Source organism: Mauremys reevesii, unplaced genomic scaffold, assembly GCF_016161935.1.
Source record: "Mauremys reevesii isolate NIE-2019 unplaced genomic scaffold, ASM1616193v1 Contig176, whole genome shotgun sequence".
In the NCBI taxonomy this organism is placed as follows: Eukaryota; Metazoa; Chordata; order Testudines; family Geoemydidae; genus Mauremys; species Mauremys reevesii.
Window position 1 is genome coordinate 53,836 of NW_024100800.1, and position 18,185 is coordinate 72,020.

An 18,185-nucleotide genomic window follows, 5' to 3' on the forward strand; every position below is an offset into this window, starting at 1 on the left:
GTCCTGAAGTGAAATGTTCCCAGTCAATATGGGGATAATTGAAATCCCCCACTATTATTGGGTTCTTAATTTTGATAGCCTCTCTAATTTCCCTTAGCATTTCATCATCAGTATTACTGTCCTGGTCAAGTGGTCGATAATAGATCCCTAATGTTATATTTTTATTAGAGCATGAAATTTCTATCCATAGAGATTCTATAGAACATGTGGATTCGCTTAAGATTTTTACTTCATTTGAATCTACACTTTCTTTCACATATAGTGCCACTCCTCCCCCTGCACGGCCTGTTCTGTCCTTCCGATATATTTTGTACCCTGGAATGTACTTCACAATGTAACTAAATTAGCTTGTAGATGCTAATTCCCTTTCATGGCTTAATTGCCTTAATTATGTGTGCAAGGTGTTCAGTTAACCTTAAAATCAAAGATGTAAGACACTTCAGGAAATCAATCATTTCTACATTATCTTCAGCTTAACTATCTGTGTTATAATGGAAGATCAGCTAATTACCTTATGTGAATGAATGTAACTAGTTTACTGTGTATGCACAGGAAATAGAAGATTATCTTCAAAGCAAAGTACAACGCGCCATCTGCATTGGGGGAAGGTCCTTCTGTGACAATTTCTGTAAGGTAGGCTTGTCAGCCTGGTAGAATAGCTGTAAAAGAGAAGGCTCGGGCCTGATCCTACCATCTCTAGTCTGCTTAAACGTTGAACAGGGACAGTGTAAGCCATAGGACAGAGATCTTCCAAATGATTATTTGGAAGAACCTGGAAAATGCCTGGAAAAACTAACAGACCTTACATCTAAGCTGCCTTTGGATTCTGATCTGTTGGGAAGATTCCAGAGAGACTTTTACAAACCAGCAGTTTATTCCATCACTGTTGTGATCCTGAACTAGGAACATTGAAAGTCACTTGTCTGGATATTGATCTTTTAACCATTTGTAACTCTCTTCTTTCTTTTAACAATAAATCTTAGATTTAGTTAATAAGGATTGGCTGACAGTGTGATATTTGGGAAAGACCTGAGATTCACATTGACCTGGGGATAAGCATCTGGTCCTTTATGATTAGTGAACCCCACATATGGCGAATCAGGTTTCCAGTAACCCCTCACTATATTAGACATAGAATGTCAGGGTTGGAAAGGACCTCAGGAGGTCATCTAGTCCAACCCCTGGCTCAAATCAGGACCAATCCCCAGACAGATTTTTACTCAAGGATTGAATTTACAATCTTCGTTTAGCAGGCCAATGCTCAAACCCCTGAGCTATCCCTCCCCCCTCTTCCAAGACGTGGATGTTTACATGGGAGCCAAGGTCTGGAATGCCAAAAGGGGACCGTGTTTGGCATCTTGTTAACTAGGGTGGAAGCTCTTTTGTGGTTGACTTGGTGAATCTAATGATAGAATAAGCCATCAGCTTGGGGGTTGTCTCCCTCTACTTCTTGCAGTCTGCCCGCAGTGTGGTCACAGCAATGTTGTGTAAACCTCTCTCTTACGGAAGCAGAGGGATGTTAGTCACCTTGAGATCCCCCCAGCTGCTGTCCTGGAAGAGTTTTTCATGCATTTGCGTTGAGTGTCAGATCTGATGTAAGCAGGAAGTCAGCTCAAGGAAAGTGCGGCTATACTCACTGTGCTATGAACTGTCTCTTGATAGGCAGTCAGCAGCTGGGTGCTGGCCTGCAAGGCCCTTTCTCTCTCCACTCCTTCCTGAACTGAACCATGTCCTTAGGAGCTGTTGGTAGAGCAGGGGAATGGACAGAGTTAGTACTAGAAAATCCCTCCTAAAAGTTCCTCTTAAACAGGTTTAATTGTCACTAAAATCCCTCTCCAAAGCATCTGACCTCCATGTAGCAAAGGAATTACACCTATATCTAAGGGGCTCTTCCATTAGACAAGTCCCAGGGACCAGATTCACCTCTGGTGTACTGTAGCTCAATTGAAGCCAAAGGAGTTACATGAGAGATGAATCTGGGCCCGTGTATGTGATGTCTGCTGTAGACTGTCTGATGGGAGCTGTCTAGCACATTGCATGCTGTTTGATGTCTGCTGCTGTGGTCTGTTTCCTGGGCAACTTCTCCCACATTGGTGGCAAAATGACAGAGAGAAGCATTTCTTTTTATTAATTTGAATAAGAGCAGAGAAGTCCCCCAAGCCGAGCTCCTTTTTTAACTTCACTTTTATACTGAAGGTGCATCAAACTCCCCACCCCTCAGCTCTTCACGATATTCTGTTCATGTCTGAGGAACAGGAAGTCTGCTCTGAATGAGTTTCCATGCACAGGGCTTAACTCAATATTCATGAATTCCTCTTAGAAGAAGTGATCAGTTTCAACTGGTTCTCTTGGATTTGGCTACTGCAGTGGTGATTTTCTTGCCGCTCCAAGTAGTGTCAACGACACTGTAAGAACCTGGTCCCAATCCAGCCCTGGCATAAAATGGCACAGCTTCCGTGGATTTCAATGGGGCACATGCCCGCTTATCCCAGGAAGAATTTGGTACTTTCTCCCTAAAATTCACTCCGTTGTGGAAAATTCCTCCACAACTGAAGCTTGACCCCCTAAATCTCTGACTCTTCCCTGCTGTAACACAAGAAACAATCTCCACCACGGTTCAATGGTCTACTCTCAAACAGTTCCTGGAACCAGTCTGCGGTGGGTGCTTCCTGCAGCAATGTCTCCATTAGCTTGCCAAGAGCTTCAAAGGACCTCACGTAGAGTGACTGAAACCAGAAGAGAAGGAGTGAGGCTCAGCACAGATCATTTGTGTGTGTGGGCCGGGGAAAGCTAACCATAACCTTGCCAGGGAGGCCATGTGTGACTGCCATCACCCAGTGCCTGCTGGGCAGAAATACAGTGGATGGTGCCAGAGGAGAATTGTCATCACGTACTTGTATATGCAGAGCATCCTCTGCTGTCTCGCCTTCCTCTTTCGTCATCTCCAAGGGAGGAAGGGGAAATAAACTTTTGAAGCACTGATCCAGGAGCTCAATGTTTTCCTCCATGGTCAGAGATGGTTTGAGCTTGCTGGCAGAAGAAAGATAGAGAGAAAAGTCATGCATTGGACTCAGTTCCACCTTCAAGTAAAAGAAACAGGTCCAATGACTAGAGATTGTCACAATCTAGGACCCCAAATGCAAACAACCCTTCACTTTGCACCTCTCAAGTACTGGCTCATCTAGAAGTAAAGCTAAAACGTCAAGTCCCCCTTTTAGAGAAACCCACAAGCTTTCTTCCCCCTGCCAGCTAGCCAGACACCTGCCTCCCCATCTGAACTCTGCTCCATTGTACTGCATGCCCCACAACCTCCAATCTTGTGTCTTTCGAGCACAAACCCCCAAATGGACACATTCAAATCCTTAAGAACTAAAGTCCTGCTGTTGAGCAGCATGTGAGCCACAGGGCCACCCAGAGGATTCAGGGGGTCTGGGGTCTTTGGCGATGGGGAATTGCTGCCGAAGACCCAGTACTTCAGTGGTGGGTCCCGGGGCGGAAGGACCCCCCGTCGTCAAATTGCCGCCAAAGACCCGGAGCAGAAGCAGCTCCGGGGGCCTGGGCCCCGTGGGAGTTTTCCAGGGCCTCCGGAGTGAAGGACCCCGCTCCATGGGCTCTGAAAAACTGTCGTGGGGGCCCCTGCGGGGCCCAGGGCCTGGGGCAAATTGCCGCACTTGCCCCCCCGGGAGGCCCTGGTGAGCCAAACCCTGCAAGCATTAAACTGCTCCCTACCTGACACTCATGAATTAACAAATAAGAAGGCATCACAGTGCCAGGAAATATGGCAGAAAATAGCCTACCTCAGATGTCCAATGGCAAGAATTGCCTGGTAGCAAACTGCAGGTGCCAGAGAATCCAGTGGTTCCTGTTTAATGAAGTCCTGAAATGCATGAATAGAGACATCAAAAATGGGAAATGGATTTGAAAGGCAGAGAGGCCTTCCTCTCACAACCTGAAACAGGGCCATATGCCAGACCTGGAATAAACAGACACCGTGCCCAGCAGGCTCTCTGCCTCAGAAATGGACCGTAGGGCCATCTGCAGGCTATACAGAGGACAGAAAGAGAACTCACAAGACACAAACCATTCCTTCCAGTTACAGCCCACAATATGTCAGCATCCCTGCCAAGCTCAGAGAGGACCCAGCATCCTGGGTGCCGTGCAGGTAGCTCATGAGACTGCAGTAGTACAGTCACAGCCAATGGATAAAATATCATCTCCCTGGAAAACCGGTCTCATTACATTACAACAAACTCTCTTGTACTTCAGTCCTCAAAGCTCCTAATCACTCACCAGCATGTAGCCAAGGAACTCCAGTTTGTACGAGAATTCGAACTCCAGGAGTCTCTGGTCTCCAAGATGCACGGCTAATCTCCATGACATTGTGGATGAAGGTTAATTTTAGGTTCATGTCCTACATAATCCAGAAGGAGAAAGAAGAGGATGTGGATGAGAAACTGAGAGAAGAACCAGAGTCCAGGCGATAAAGATCAGGAATTAAATCTAGCCTCAGGGAAGGAGAGGTATCCCCAGACCCCAGAAGGTAGTGGACTCTGGCTCTGCACCCACCTCAGAAGAAGAAAACCCAGGTTCATCAAATAACTCCAGGTCCACTTACACCAGAGCAGCCAGGACTCCTGCTTGATGTAGCAAGGAAACCAAGCTCTGTGCAATTTAAACAAGCAACTTGTGTATAGAAAATGCAAAAGCTGACAGCAGATTATTTAGAATGTACCTGGTTTGCAACAGTGATGCCCAGCACCTGAAAAACAAAATGCAAAACAGCTATTAGCAATGTAGATAGTCCCACATAACACACAACCTCAAAACGTCCTGGCTGGTGACTATGGAGCAGAGAGAAATCACTATTGTTAAATCTTCTAAAAGGCAGGAAAGGTATCCAGAGGATGTTTTGCAGAGGTCAATATCAGGGGCCATCCTCCGTAATATCTGCATTTGTGAACTACTGGAAGATCTGTTTGGTTCAACTGTTTTTGGCAATGCCTAAGTGAAAGTCTCAGTTAGACAAGGCAGAACTGAATGGCAAAGTGACGTGGAAAGGTTGGACTGAGATGAGAGTCAGGACCAGCAGTCAGGCACCTGGGGAACAGAAATAACGCAGCACACACACAAACAAGACGACAGATAAGAGGTAAGGGAAGTAGTGAGTCCAAGAAACAGCGTGACAGTAAATTAACTAAATACAGGCTAGCACTAGACTGTCTTGGGTAGTAAAAAATAGAGCTAGATACATGTCCATATGAGGGGAGTGGTACTCTGAATTGCCTGAGTGTCACTGCGTCTGAATTACTGTGTAGCTGGGGTCAACAGAATTTAGAAGAATATAGAAAAACTAGAGAAAATACAAAGAAGAGCAACAAAAATGATACAACATGTGACAGCTCACACTCCGTCCATTACAGTTTTAAATTTGAGTTATGTGACACTTATCACGCAAAAGCTCTTACCTGACCACTGGCTCTGTAATGGAGAAGGATGTTCCCTGTGATGTCTGCCTCTACTCGGGAGAGAAGCTGGTCTTTTGGAGCATGGACAGCCACGCTGCTGTAGGCCAGCATCAGGGTGCTGCGAGTCTTGCCTCTTCTCCCAGGGTGGTGGTCCTAGACAATCAGAAAGTTCTTCTGATTCCTTTTGCTTTGGAATTCTGATCTGCTGCTGACCGAGGAATTCCTCACAGCAGCAATAGCAGCTTGCACTTGCAAAGCTCTTTTCAGCCAAAGATCTCAAACCACTTGCAAAAAGTATTTAAGCAATATAATAACTGTGAGGTGTGGAGATATTAGTATCTCCATCATTCCCACTAGGTAACTCTGACACAGAGAACCTAAAATGCTGAACCTACAGCAGTGAAGTACACGGGAGCTTAGTCATTGACACTGGTAGGTACAAGATCAGGCGCTAAATATCTTGCCTAAGGCTGCACAGTGAGTAAGTGGCAGAGCCAGCAGTGGAAGCCCAGAGGCCTAGTCTCCTGCTCTAGCCTCTAGATCAGTGGTTTTCAACCAGGGCTACTTGTGTACCCCTGAGGGTCTGCAGAGGTCTTCCAGGGGGTTTATCAACTCATCTAGCTATTTGCCCAGTTTTACAGCAGACTACAAAGAATGCAAGTACAATATTTATATTCCAGTTGATTTATTTTATAATTATATGGTAAAAATGAGAAAATAAGCAATTTTCAGTAATAATGTGCTATGACACTTTAATAATTTTATGCCTGATTTTGTAAGCAAGTAGTTTTTAAGTGAGGTGAAATTTGGGGACAAATCAGACTCCTGAAAGCAGTACACTAATCTGGACAGGTTGAGAACCACTGCTCTAAATCACAGGTTCCATAATTGTCATCCATAGACCACTGGTGGTCTACCTAAAGCAGGTTGGTTGGCCACATGTTGCTTGCAACACCTCCTCATTCAGCCACTAACTTGGATTAAAAAAAACGCTAAAAATACCTTAAATGCTTTTCCATGCAAGCCACTGAGGTAGTTCCCACACATTGTGCATGGGAGGCGCTCAAGCCATGAGACATCAGATGATAAAAATCATTTGAGAGAACCGCAGCTCAGAGTGTGCTCCTCTCTGCTTAACTGCAGGCGTCACGTAGAGCGCACACGCTGGGGACAATGCGAGCTGAGCAGAACTGACACTACCCGGGCTGCTGCCCCTGCTTTAGAGGAGAGGAAGTTGGAGAGAAGCCCTGGCTCCTTTACCTTCAGGCGGCTGATGAACCCAGGAATCGTAACCTTGCTCATTGCAGCCCCAAACTCCTGAAGTGCGTTCAGGGTGAGGTCAAGTGGCTCTCAGCAGAGAATGTGAAGACGTATATGACTCCCTGTCACCCAAGAAAAATACTGGTTAGGATCTAACCCACGAGTCCCTTCCATTCAGCTGAAGCGGTATAAAGCGCCAGTCAGGCGTCAGACCCATGGGCAGCGGGGGCTGAGTGGAACAGCAATGAAGAGGATATGAGCGAAATGGCATCTGTCCCAGGCCCGCTCGGAGCTGAGCCCCCCAGGGAGCTTTCAGGGATTACTTGGTAAAGTGGGGAGAGGACAGAGTCCTCACCTGTCTCTCAGGGCTTCCATATAATCTGTTGCTGTCAAAAATTTATGAAGCTGCGATTTAACGTGGACCAGGTCTGACAAACTGCTAAGGGCGTTCCTAGCGCCTTATACAGGAAACTCTGAAAGAAAGGGCCGGCACTGAGATACCAGTAACAGAACGTGCCAGTCAGTACAGACCCAGCTCAGCAACACTCAGGAAAGAACAAGATAGCCAAGTCCAAGCACCCATACTGCAGAAACATCCCATCATCTAGCCCAGCCAGAGAACCAACAATGCAGCACAGACACGCAGCCTGTCAAGCAAATATTGGAAGGGCAGGGGGGCAAGAGAGCAGGGAACAAGTAAAAACAAATTTTATATGCAGAATAAAATATAAGGTAATGAAGCCTTGAGAGAAGCCTTATGCAGCCCCAATCAAATTTCAAGGAAATTAACTAGAAACTAAGCCTTAACAGAGAACAAACCTTCTCATGGGAGGGGCTGGTATAGCTGGCCATCTGCTGGTTCAACTCAAGGCTTATCTGGCTGCTCCAGGCACTGTCGTCTATCATCGCCAGAGATGTTCTTAGGAACTGAGTGTAAAAGAAGAGTTATAGCAGATGGTTAATTGCAAGAATTTGGGGTTGTTGTGGGGTTTGTTTATTTGTTGGTGTTTTTTCTTCCTTGTTCTCTCTTGTAAACTTTCCAATATTCAGGTGTCATGGGAAGGTTACTTCCCTATTGAGAACTATAAACATCGACAACCCAGACTTCCTCTGCTGTTGTTCTTTAACCTTTGTCTGATGATTCCTCTCAGTCCCCAAACCCAGATGAACAGTGAATTGGAGAATGAGATGGAGCCAAGAAATCTGACCATTGAGGAGTGATTTTATAGTGGATGGAGGATGGGCCTAGTAAACTTTGAACAAAGGGCCTGGACTACGAAGGACCAGGAACCGTCTCTCAAGTGCTATGAACCCTTTATGCCACCTCCCAACGGTCCCCAGGGTTGTGAGGTACCTCACTACCACCTGCCCTTAGCATGAGGAAGACTTCTCTGTGCTCTACCAGCCACAGGAAATACAAGCACCCTCTTCTCACCCCATTCAGGTTCCACTATCCTCCTACAGATAAGCAATCGGTACAGTCCAACCGCCGAGCCCTCTCTGTGGTCCCACAACATCCAGCCCCTGTTCCACTGGACACTCACAGAATTCATAAGTTTGCTACACACCACCTTACCAGTTTCACCTCAGCGTCACCTCTCCATTTAACACACTTAGATACATTTATAGTGAAAACAAGCAGCGTTCAAGTGACAAAGATCAGAGAGTTGAGAAGCAGCAAGTAAAATAAATGTAAACAAATGGTTATGTAAAAATAAAATCCTAAAACACTTCTAGAGCTTGAACTTAGATAACCAAACATTCCCTGTCTCACAAAGGATAGCTCCCCAAATCTCTCTCCCATGAAACACCCAGACCAAAGGTGATCCTCCATTCATAAGACAAGCCAGCTGGCAGTTCGTCCAATAGGTGAAGGATTCCTGGTGCGGGTACCTCTGGACCTCAGATATAGTTCCACGCATCCATTGTCTTCATTTGAAAACAGGGTACCCCTACTGTTTGCTTGTTTTCTCGTATCAAATCTCCTCTGGAGACTTCACAATCACTTGATTAGAATTTTCCTCTATTGATTAGCATCCACTGTGAATAATTACTCACAGGCAGATAAGCGTCTCCTGCCTGAAAGAAACTTGTTTATCACTTTCTGGTGACCAGCCCCCTAACTCATAGACCTTAAAAGCATCAATTTCAGTATGGAACCATAACACCTTATATATTATCCATCCAGTCACTGTGCAATGAATATGATGAGCCGTGTGGCACAGGTATCCAGTAAAGGCTTTACATGACACCCTTTGATTATATAGAGATCAGATCCAGGGAATCCTGGGAATAAAAGGTAATAATTGGAGATATACCAATCTCCTAGAACTGGAAGGGACCTTGAAAGGTCATTGAGTCCAGCCCCTGCCTTCACTAGCAGGACCAATTTTTGCCCCAACTCCCTAAGTGGCCTCCCTCAAGGATTGAACTCACAACCCTGGGTTTAGTAGGTCAATGCTTAAACCACTGAGCTATCCCTCCCCAATTCTGTGGCTTAACTCAGTGGGCACCCAAAGGACCAGGAGTCACACCCTCAACTCCCATTGAAGTCGGCCAGAGGTTAGTAACTCAGCACTTTGCTGTTTCAGGCCCAAATTTTGAACAGCAGCCAGGAAATCTCAGAAACCTCACAAGAAAACCCAATCTTATTTGATTTTTTAGCTGAAAGAATTTGAAAGGAGGCTGGATCTGCAATGGGGAACTCTAGAGTGTAATCCAACCCCAAATGGAACTGCAAACCTTCTGGGGCGTATTTCTCACTAGGTCCCTTCCTTTCATTTTCAGCACTCGCCATCAAAATGTTCCTTGTCTGGATTTACAGGCTGCAAAGAGCTCTTTCTGAGCAGAAGGCTTCTCCCTGAGATACAGTCACCAAACCCTGTCTTGTCTCTTCCTTTTGGGGTTTCTCATAGCAAATTTTCTTTTGAGTGGCAAAAAGAATCCTTTCGATGTCCCCCAGTGGTGCATTAGCACCATGAGCATGCTGGTTTTCTGGTTACGTTTTGTGTTGTTCCCAGTGGTAACGCAGAGTTATGTATAACTAGAGCAGGCTGAACAATGGTAAGTCCATTTCACAAAACAAGTGGGATTTTTGTTTTCTTGATTTTCAACACACACATGAAAAGTGAAAGAAACAAAAATATTTTACTTTCCAAATCAAAAATGACCATTATTCAGTTCTTTGTTTTCCCCCTTTCCTTCCCTTTATCCCTTGTCCCCAGGCCTTTCCTCCCCTCTTCCACTTTGTGACTGAAAAAGCCAGGGCGGGGGGAGGGGGGAGCAGGGGAAGAGACAAACAGGATAGCAAATGAAAAAAATACCTAAATCAACTTCACTTTAAAAAAACTGAACATTTTCCGGATGGGTTGGGTTGTTTTGTTTTGTGTAAAAAAAAAAAAAATTGATAATGTCCCATGAAAATAAAAAAGGCCAGTTTTCACTGAGCAAAATGAAATGGTTTGACCAGCTCTGCTTATAATGAATAGTTTATCATTAATATTTTCCCCAGCTGATACATTTGGAGGGGAGGAGGGCTGTGACAATACAGCTGAAAGCCATCTTGTACCTGAAGCAGCATGTGCTCCCGCGCATGGTCAGGAATTCTCCGTGTTTCCTATGAAGCAGGAGGCAAAACAATAATGTCAGCTCAGTTAGCAAGAGTTGTCGTCCCAGGAATCTCCTTTGCAATCAGTCCTTGAAAACCCCTGCTCTGCCAAACTGTAACATACCTGGGCTTTCAAGGCTAAATGGGACCTACGCCAACATTCTTTGCTGGACCAACAGAAAGTATCATGTTATGTACCCTGCTGGCATTTTTATTCAGGGTCAGTCAACCCACCAGGAGTGAGATGCTGAGCACTCCCAATTCCTTTTGACTTTAATGGGAGCTGAGGGTACTGAGCATCTCAGAAAACTGTTCAACACATCAGAAGACTGGGTTTAATGGGAATACAAACTTTTCCTGCATAATAAGAGATTCTGGACTTGATCCTAACTTGATGTAAATCGGTGGAGCTTCACTGAAGTCAATGGAATGATACTGATTTACATCAGCTGAAATCTGGCCCTGTTTCTGAATGTCCAGCTCTAACCTACCCTTCTTTAATGTTGGCACAAGGCAGTACTGGGGACTCTGTACAGCAACAACCACTAGGGAAGATACAGCTCATTTTTAAAAACTTTTTTTGACTATCAAACCCACTTGAACATTGTGGGGTCTGACCTTCACCAGAAACATATCCGGTTTGTGCTCCACGTAGGGTCTGTCATACTTCACAGAGACTACAATGGCACAGCCACGTCATTGGCGCTCTGCTGGCATAACCCCATAGTGTAGCGCAGCCTACACTGACTGAGAGGTCAATAGATTCATACCACCGTAAAATTGCTGAAAGACATTATTAGGCCCACAATACCTAGAGTCTACATGGGCACTCACTTGGCCAACCTAGCTTTTATGGCTCAGGTTTCCTTACAGAAAAAGAAAAACTCTGGGTTTTTAATTGAATCACCCTTGAAAGTAAACATGGGGTTTAATTTTCAGAAACCTTCAGTTTGCAAAATCAGACTATATATGGAACCCCAAAATATTTCACTAACCTCCAGCTTCACGCATAATTCACCTTCCCAAACATTAACCTAGCAAAGGTGTGAGGGGAACTGCTGTAAAATTTCCATTCAGCTGAAACCTTCCTGGCCTGATTCTGCCCGGATTGAATTGGCTTCAGTGGTTTAACTCTAGATTTACCCCAGTGGTTCACAGTTATCCAGATGAAGGAAAAGTGAGGGCCTAGAAGCCCAATTTCAATTCCCCACTGTTCCCACATACTGCAACAGGAATGGCACAACACGTGTCGTCTGAAGCTGCATTTTCTGGCTTCCCTTCTATGCTCCATGGACTGCACTCCTCTAACTAGCACTTTACCTTCAATGTACTGCAGCAGAGATGGGATCTTTACTACCCACATCTCACCCACTGCTGCATGGATATTTTGGTGCAGGGCTTGTAATAACTGCAAGGCAGCACATCCGTGTCCTTCTCCTGCATAAGGGGATGAGGCTACTACCTGTCAGTGAGAGAGAAAGAACAGGCTCAGTTTGGTCAGCACAATACCAGTTTGTTCCCGAAGGAGGGAATAGTTCAGACTCTCTCATTGTGGAGACCATACAATAGAGTCATTGTTACTGCAGTGCCTTCCTGAAGAAGAAAGCATTCTAGCTAGTACGAGGATGCAGAACAATGTGTCTCAGGAGAGGGCAGAGCAGAGAAGGCAGAGCAGAGAGGGCATACACATTCCTCAGCCTGTCTACAAGCATCTAGCTAGAAAACCCATTTTTATAGTTAACTGTCCCACTTCACATTCTGCAGAAAACCTAGTCTCATGGTCTACTCACCAGGAGTCGTGCCAGCAGCCCCTGGGGTGTAGGGAAATTCACTAGGGAAAGAAAGAGAATATCATGAATTCTGTCAGACTTTCAGAAAGTCCTGCTTATGTTATTCACCTAGCCATTTCCAACGTGTCCACCAATGTTGAATGCAGCTGATCATAATTTGCATTTCCATAGTGCTTTCAGTCTGAGCTTCTCAAAATGCTTTACAGACATGAATGAATTCCGCCTCACAGCACCTCTATGAGGTTGGCATTAATTACTCCTTCATTTCACAAGTGGGGAAGCTGAGAGAAAGATCAGGTGATTTCCCCAAGGTCATGTCAGAATTTTTGTGGCAAGCTGGGAACAGGAACCCACATTTCCTAGCTCCCTCCCATGGCCATGTTGTAATCACAAGACCATCCCTCATTTTAGCCTTCTCATTGCAGAGGAGAAAACTGGAGCAGACTAAACCTGTTCATTGCATAGTGTGCCTGGGGAGAATAAATGAAAGAGTTTCTGTTATAAACCTGATCCACCGTAGTCAAGGCAAGCAGCTTCTTCTCCTTCCTGCTGCTTTTTCTCAGCCAGCTCCCTAAGGCATCTGCAGAGAGGCTTCAAAGTACCAGTGTACTGAGCTGGCACCACATATTCCAGAAGCCTTGGCCATAACACCTGCAGAGAAGAGCGAGACTGTCCAGTACGCAGCTATTTCCATTCCCCCACCTCCAGTATCCTGCTGTCGGAATCCCTCCCTCTCATGTAGCTTCTCCTTTTATTCATCACTGACCCGTCCCTTACTTATCACCTCATCTCTCTCTCTCCCCATCATCTCACTCCACCTGTCCGGGGCCCCCTCACTCTGTCTTTTAAATACACTGCCTTGTTTGGTGAGCAATTTGGCTCTCACCCAGAGATGAATCCTCTTTCCCTGCATTAGAGCATTATGGAGCTATTTAGATGGCACCATCAACTCACCCAGAACTTTACAGACCTATATAAGGCACAGTCCCAGCCCCAGCATCTGTTCAAATCCAGGATCACCAAATCTAAATGTCAGAAGTATTCATGGGGGACCTAAGGGGCAGTTGCACTCAGACAGTGGAAAGAATGAAGAGAAGATCTCTGCACCATGATTCCTTCCAGTTCAGTTGCTTTCAATCTTTTCTCTAATGTGAACCACTTACTCCGTGATGAAGGGTCACATCCTGACATGAATTTGACATGCTGTTCCTCCATTATGCTGACTGTGCAAAAAGCTTCCTTGTGGGGAGGTACAAGGAAGGTAAGGAAGAACGTCCTATTTCAGAAGCAGTAGCAACAGGTCACTTACTTGGGTCATTCCAGTGACTGAGGTGTCCAGACATTGCAGGATGTCAGTGCACAGGGTTTGGATAGTGTTTTCTTCCGGAATAGCCTGGGTGAGAAGTGTGGTACCCTGGTGTGAGACAGCTCTATAGAACTTATTAGCTAGTAGCAAGACACTGGCTAGAGAATCAGTGTCCTTCTCTTACAAAGCCATCTTGAACATTGACCTATGCCTGCTTTTATATTGCACTGGAAGGGAAGAGAATAATGGAAACACTTAACTGGTGGGTCAGATCCCAGGCTTAGGAAAACCCTAAAGTGAAGGAATGATTCACTGAACAAAAGAGTTTCCCCAACAGGGTTAATTTTCTTTAAATTTGAAAAAACTGTTTCATCTTTTTATCTCTGAGGAAAAACATTCAGACTCCGCCCTGTGGAAATCAATATGCAGAACCAGGGGGATCCACTCTGTTTTTTCTGATGCTAACCAGCTTGGTCATTTCGTATGTAGTGAGTGTGATTCTATCAACTGGCCTAATTCTGCTCTTACTTACACCGGACTAAATATTGATTGACTCTACTGATTTCAATGTAAAGGAGAGCAAAACTGGCTCGAGAAGAAAAAGCAGCCTTCCTTAAGGGGTGGGTGGGTGTGTGTGAGAGAGAGAGAGAGGGGCCCTTGGAGAGTATTGCCACAAGCTCAACTTTGTAGAAAAGAGGCCAGGCAGAGCTAAGATCTTCAACAACTTACTGTAAAGTTGGACTGTTTATGTTAATACAGATCATGGATCCACTCATGGAGCACAAAGTGTCTGGAGCCCCTGGCTGTGTCCATGGACAGAAATACGGATTGAAGATATTTTTAATCTAGTACATGTAGATTAGAGCATGTAGTGAGGAAATATGCAGCAAGCTTTCCCAGGCTCCTGACAGTCTGTGATGCAGCCTGCATAACCTCAGTGTTTTGCTGATAGTTTATGTTTGCTTCAACAGCCACAGGGTGGGCGTCATTATGTTCTCTGGAGAGTCTATTGAAAACAAAAAGATGTGCTTCCTTGTCCAAGAACATTTCACTGAAAAATGGTGTTTTCAGAATTTTCAATGACTCATCAGAGGTTGAGAACCTAGATAACTCTGTTAGATGTAAATACCCAGTGTGAGAGTCTGATCTGTTACACTAGTATAAATCCAGAGTAGCGCCACTAAAGTCAGTGGAGTTACCTTGACTTTACACTAATATAACTGATCAGATTCTGGCTCTAATCATTCAGTCAGTTGTCCTTGAGTCAAAACTCCCACTGAAGGCAAGGGAGCAGTCAGCATGCAGAATGGTAGGACCGAGTCCTAAGTGTTAAGAACTCTCCTTACCAGTTTGCTGGTGGACACACTGAACTCCTGAACACATGTGCTACCATATCCCATGCTGCACAGTTCTCCACACTTTCTGAGCTGAGCAGCGTCCTGATGAAATGAAGAACTGCCTTCCTCACCTGCAAGGGTAGAGATGACACACATGAGTTATTGTTATCCCTTCTGCCTGAAATAGGAGATACGATATGAGAGTCCTTATGCTTTTGATTTGATCTCCTTGGCTTATAAACATGGATCCATTTAACACAGTCAGGAGAATGACATGCCTTCTCTAGTCTGCAGTCTCTCCTCTGGATCTGAATGAAAGCTCCACCCAGATGTCCATTCATCCCATATCATTGAAAAAAATTGAAATATTTCACTGCTCCACACACAATCTTACCGTAGCATTCTGATCACTGAAAGTAGATTTCACTGCCTTCACAATCAGAAACTTTTCAGTCTTGTCTCGGGCACTGAAAGATAAGGAGAGATGTACAGTACTTCTTTGTTCCACACACTCACTTTCCACATTGGAATGAATCCTGGATTTCAAAGGCCCTATTTAAGAATAGTCCCAAGCTTCTCTCATACACAGAATCAATGGGAAAACATAGGACCAGACTCTGGCCTCAGTTACAGTAGTGTAAATCTAAAGTAATTCCATTTCTATAAATAGTGCCATCATACTGCCATGATGGAAATAGTATAAAAGAATTAGATTGAGGTCAATCTGTGTTTAACACAGTATAACAGAACTCAGAATCTAGTCTATAGTGTCTAATACTGACGATTATCGAGTCAGGGGTATTATTTTATTTTTGATTATTGTTAATGTGCATTAGCCCCAAGGCAACTTCTGTATCCGAAGTTGAAAAATATCTTGGGCTACATTCAGCATAGTTGAACCTGTTGATTTCTGTGTGGCCATAGGGGGGTAACTTAGGGCAGCATTTGATCCCTTAGTGGATATCCAGACCACTGGTGACTGTGTGTTATAGAGATTCTGTGCCCCATTTGCAGAGGCGATGAGTCTGTTACAGCTCTGCTGTGCCTACAAAGCCTTGGTTCTTTAACTCAATCTATAGTAGCTCATGCTTTTAGCTCTGGATCAGGGCTGGCTTTAGGCCGATTCTCCGTGCCTGAGAGGGCCTCGCACATAACAGGACCCCGCGCCCAGTGGCCTTTTTAATTTTTACTCACTCGGCGGTGCTCTGGGTCTTGGCACTTTGGCGGCAGGTCCTTCACTCGCTTTGGGTGTTCGGCGGCACTTTGGCGGTGAATCCTTCACTCGCTCGGGTCTTGACGCACGTGAAGGACCCGCTGCTGAAGTTCCACGGGCTCGGGCCAGTGAGGACCCGCCGCTGGTGCACCCGAAGTCTCAGGGCACCGCCCGGTACAAGCCCCACAAATCAGGCCCTGCACTTCCTGAAGCCGGCCTGCCTGGACGTCCCCAACTCAACCCTCAGCATGTCGGTCAAGAGGGCAGCTGGCACAGTTGCTCCTGTGTTACTTACAGTCAGCACCAACAATAGCTCTGAGCAGATTCAGAGATGCCACACGAACAGCCTCATTCTCAATCTCCAGCTGCGAGTGCAGAAGGCTATCAGATCATCAGGAGAAGAGAGCGGGCTGCAAGGCAAGAAATCACGTCCTCACTGACAACAGAACTCTTATTCTTACAGACCTTACAAAGGTAAGGAGTTTACAAGGAAACTACTGTGTAACTCAGTCTCTCTTTCCCTTACCTAGCTGAACTATACAATAGACCAGCTCTGTGTGATTTTCCATGCTGAGTGGCTTGGCTTGAGAACAGAGCTGTGGGAAGAGAAATGGTCAAAGAAAAACTAATCAGAAGCAATTGAAAAGAAAATGTTCAATTAATTTCTAAGCTTCCACTTCCTACTTGTCAACTAGAGGTCTGAACCCCAGGTGGATGGTACTGAATGCACAGCAAGAATCAAACACAATGTCAATACATTAGATGAGAGAAGCTGAAGTGTTTTGAGCAGCAGAGCTCATCGAATCAGAACACAACCACAGTGTTTACTGTGCAACTCAGCTCCCGATAATCAGCTTATGGTGAAATTGGCACACAAACTGAGTCTGGATATTAGCTGAAAATGAGACCACTGCCTGCTTACTCTTGACCCTGCAGAAATCAGTAAGGCATGAGCGGTCCCAGGCTCTGCACTATCATTCCATAGATTTGGATTGTTAATCTGCAGCAGATCTGCTGTGCCTAAGCTCAAGGATCCAAGCAAACCACCCCTCACCTGGTTGTGCAGAGCACCAGATGCAGAAACTTCCTCTTAGGGAGAGGATCTTATATTCACCCGAGACCTCCAAGAGCTGGCTCAGACTCTGCAAGAGAGGATGAAAGTCAGATAATTGCACACACAGGAGCAATATGTAGTGACTGAAGCAGATTCAGGATTAAGTAGATTCCAAGGCCGAATCTTGATCTGACCTCCGGTATAACACAGGCCACAGACCTTGCTCAGAATAATTCCCAGAGCCGAGGTTTTAGAAAAACATCCCAATCTCAATATAAAAACTGTCAGTGAGGAGAATCTGCCTCAGCCCTTGGTAAATGGTTCTAATGGTTAATTATCTCACCATTAAAAATGGACACCGCATTTCCAGTCTGAATGTCTTGCTTCAGTTTCTAGCCATTGGATCAAGTTACACCTTTCTCTGCTAGACTGAAGAGTCCGTTATAAAACATGAGGACCTCATGTAGGATATTATAGACTGTCACCTTAGAAGTCACCTGTCACAGGATAGGTCCACCCGTCAGGGTGGTACCAGGTTGTGGAGAAATGAAGTAGATCTCAGGCGGCCCAGCTGCTAGTCACTGCAGCAGTCCACAGCTCCTCGGCAGCATAGCCTAATGGTTGGGATCAGCGCAGCAGCCCTTCAGTGAGGGTCCACGGCCAAACAGCCTGAGTCTGTAGGGCTCCCCTTCTAGGTATGGCAGTGTGGCCGAGTGGCCAGAGTCATTAGAACCTCCTTTTGCCGCAGGGAAGTGTTGCCTAGTGGCCAGCCCTTCTGCATTGGGTCCTACATATTCCACAGGTCCCAGCCCAGGGCCGTGTCTTGCTGCAGTGGTATCTGCCACCAAATCAGCGGGAATCCTTCCAAAACATGCCAAGTCAAAGCCCAGGGCTTCAACTGGATCAGTGCTTATTCTACCTAGGCTACTTCACACTCAGGGATTCTGTGGTCTCTCCATCTCTGGCATTGGGCGGCATCAGACTGAGCTGAGTGGCTCTCTTTTATATCCTGGTTCCAGCTGAAACCTCTGCAGAGACCGCAATGCACCCAGGGCCGGCGCTTCCATTTAGGCGAGCTAGGCAGTCGCCTAGGGCGCCAGGATTTGAGGGGGGCGGCATTTTGCCGGGAGGGCGGCAGGCGGCTCTGAGTGGA

The 18,185-nt window shown here is 45.6% G+C and overlaps 1 protein-coding gene across 1 annotated transcript in view; it reads right to left on the bottom strand.

The window, feature by feature from the left end:
* Positions 1–14,796, bottom strand: part of LOC120393275 (maestro heat-like repeat-containing protein family member 2B) — a 38,677-nt gene extending 23,881 nt beyond the window's left edge. The window contains exons 1-11 of the mRNA XM_039517820.1: positions 14,775–14,796; positions 13,432–13,515; positions 12,629–12,773; positions 12,123–12,163; positions 11,653–11,794; positions 10,951–11,009; positions 4,733–4,759; positions 4,291–4,344; positions 3,798–3,877; positions 2,895–3,030; positions 2,630–2,726 (exon numbers count right to left, since the gene is read on the bottom strand). Coding sequence (XP_039373754.1) covers positions 2,630–2,726; positions 2,895–3,030; positions 3,798–3,877; positions 4,291–4,344; positions 4,733–4,759; positions 10,951–11,009; positions 11,653–11,794; positions 12,123–12,163; positions 12,629–12,773; positions 13,432–13,440 — 790 coding nt within the window. The 5' untranslated portion in view covers positions 13,441–13,515; positions 14,775–14,796. The remainder of the gene's footprint in view (positions 1–2,629; positions 2,727–2,894; positions 3,031–3,797; positions 3,878–4,290; positions 4,345–4,732; positions 4,760–10,950; positions 11,010–11,652; positions 11,795–12,122; positions 12,164–12,628; positions 12,774–13,431; positions 13,516–14,774) is intronic.
* Between the last annotated feature and the right edge of the window lie 3,389 nt (positions 14,797–18,185).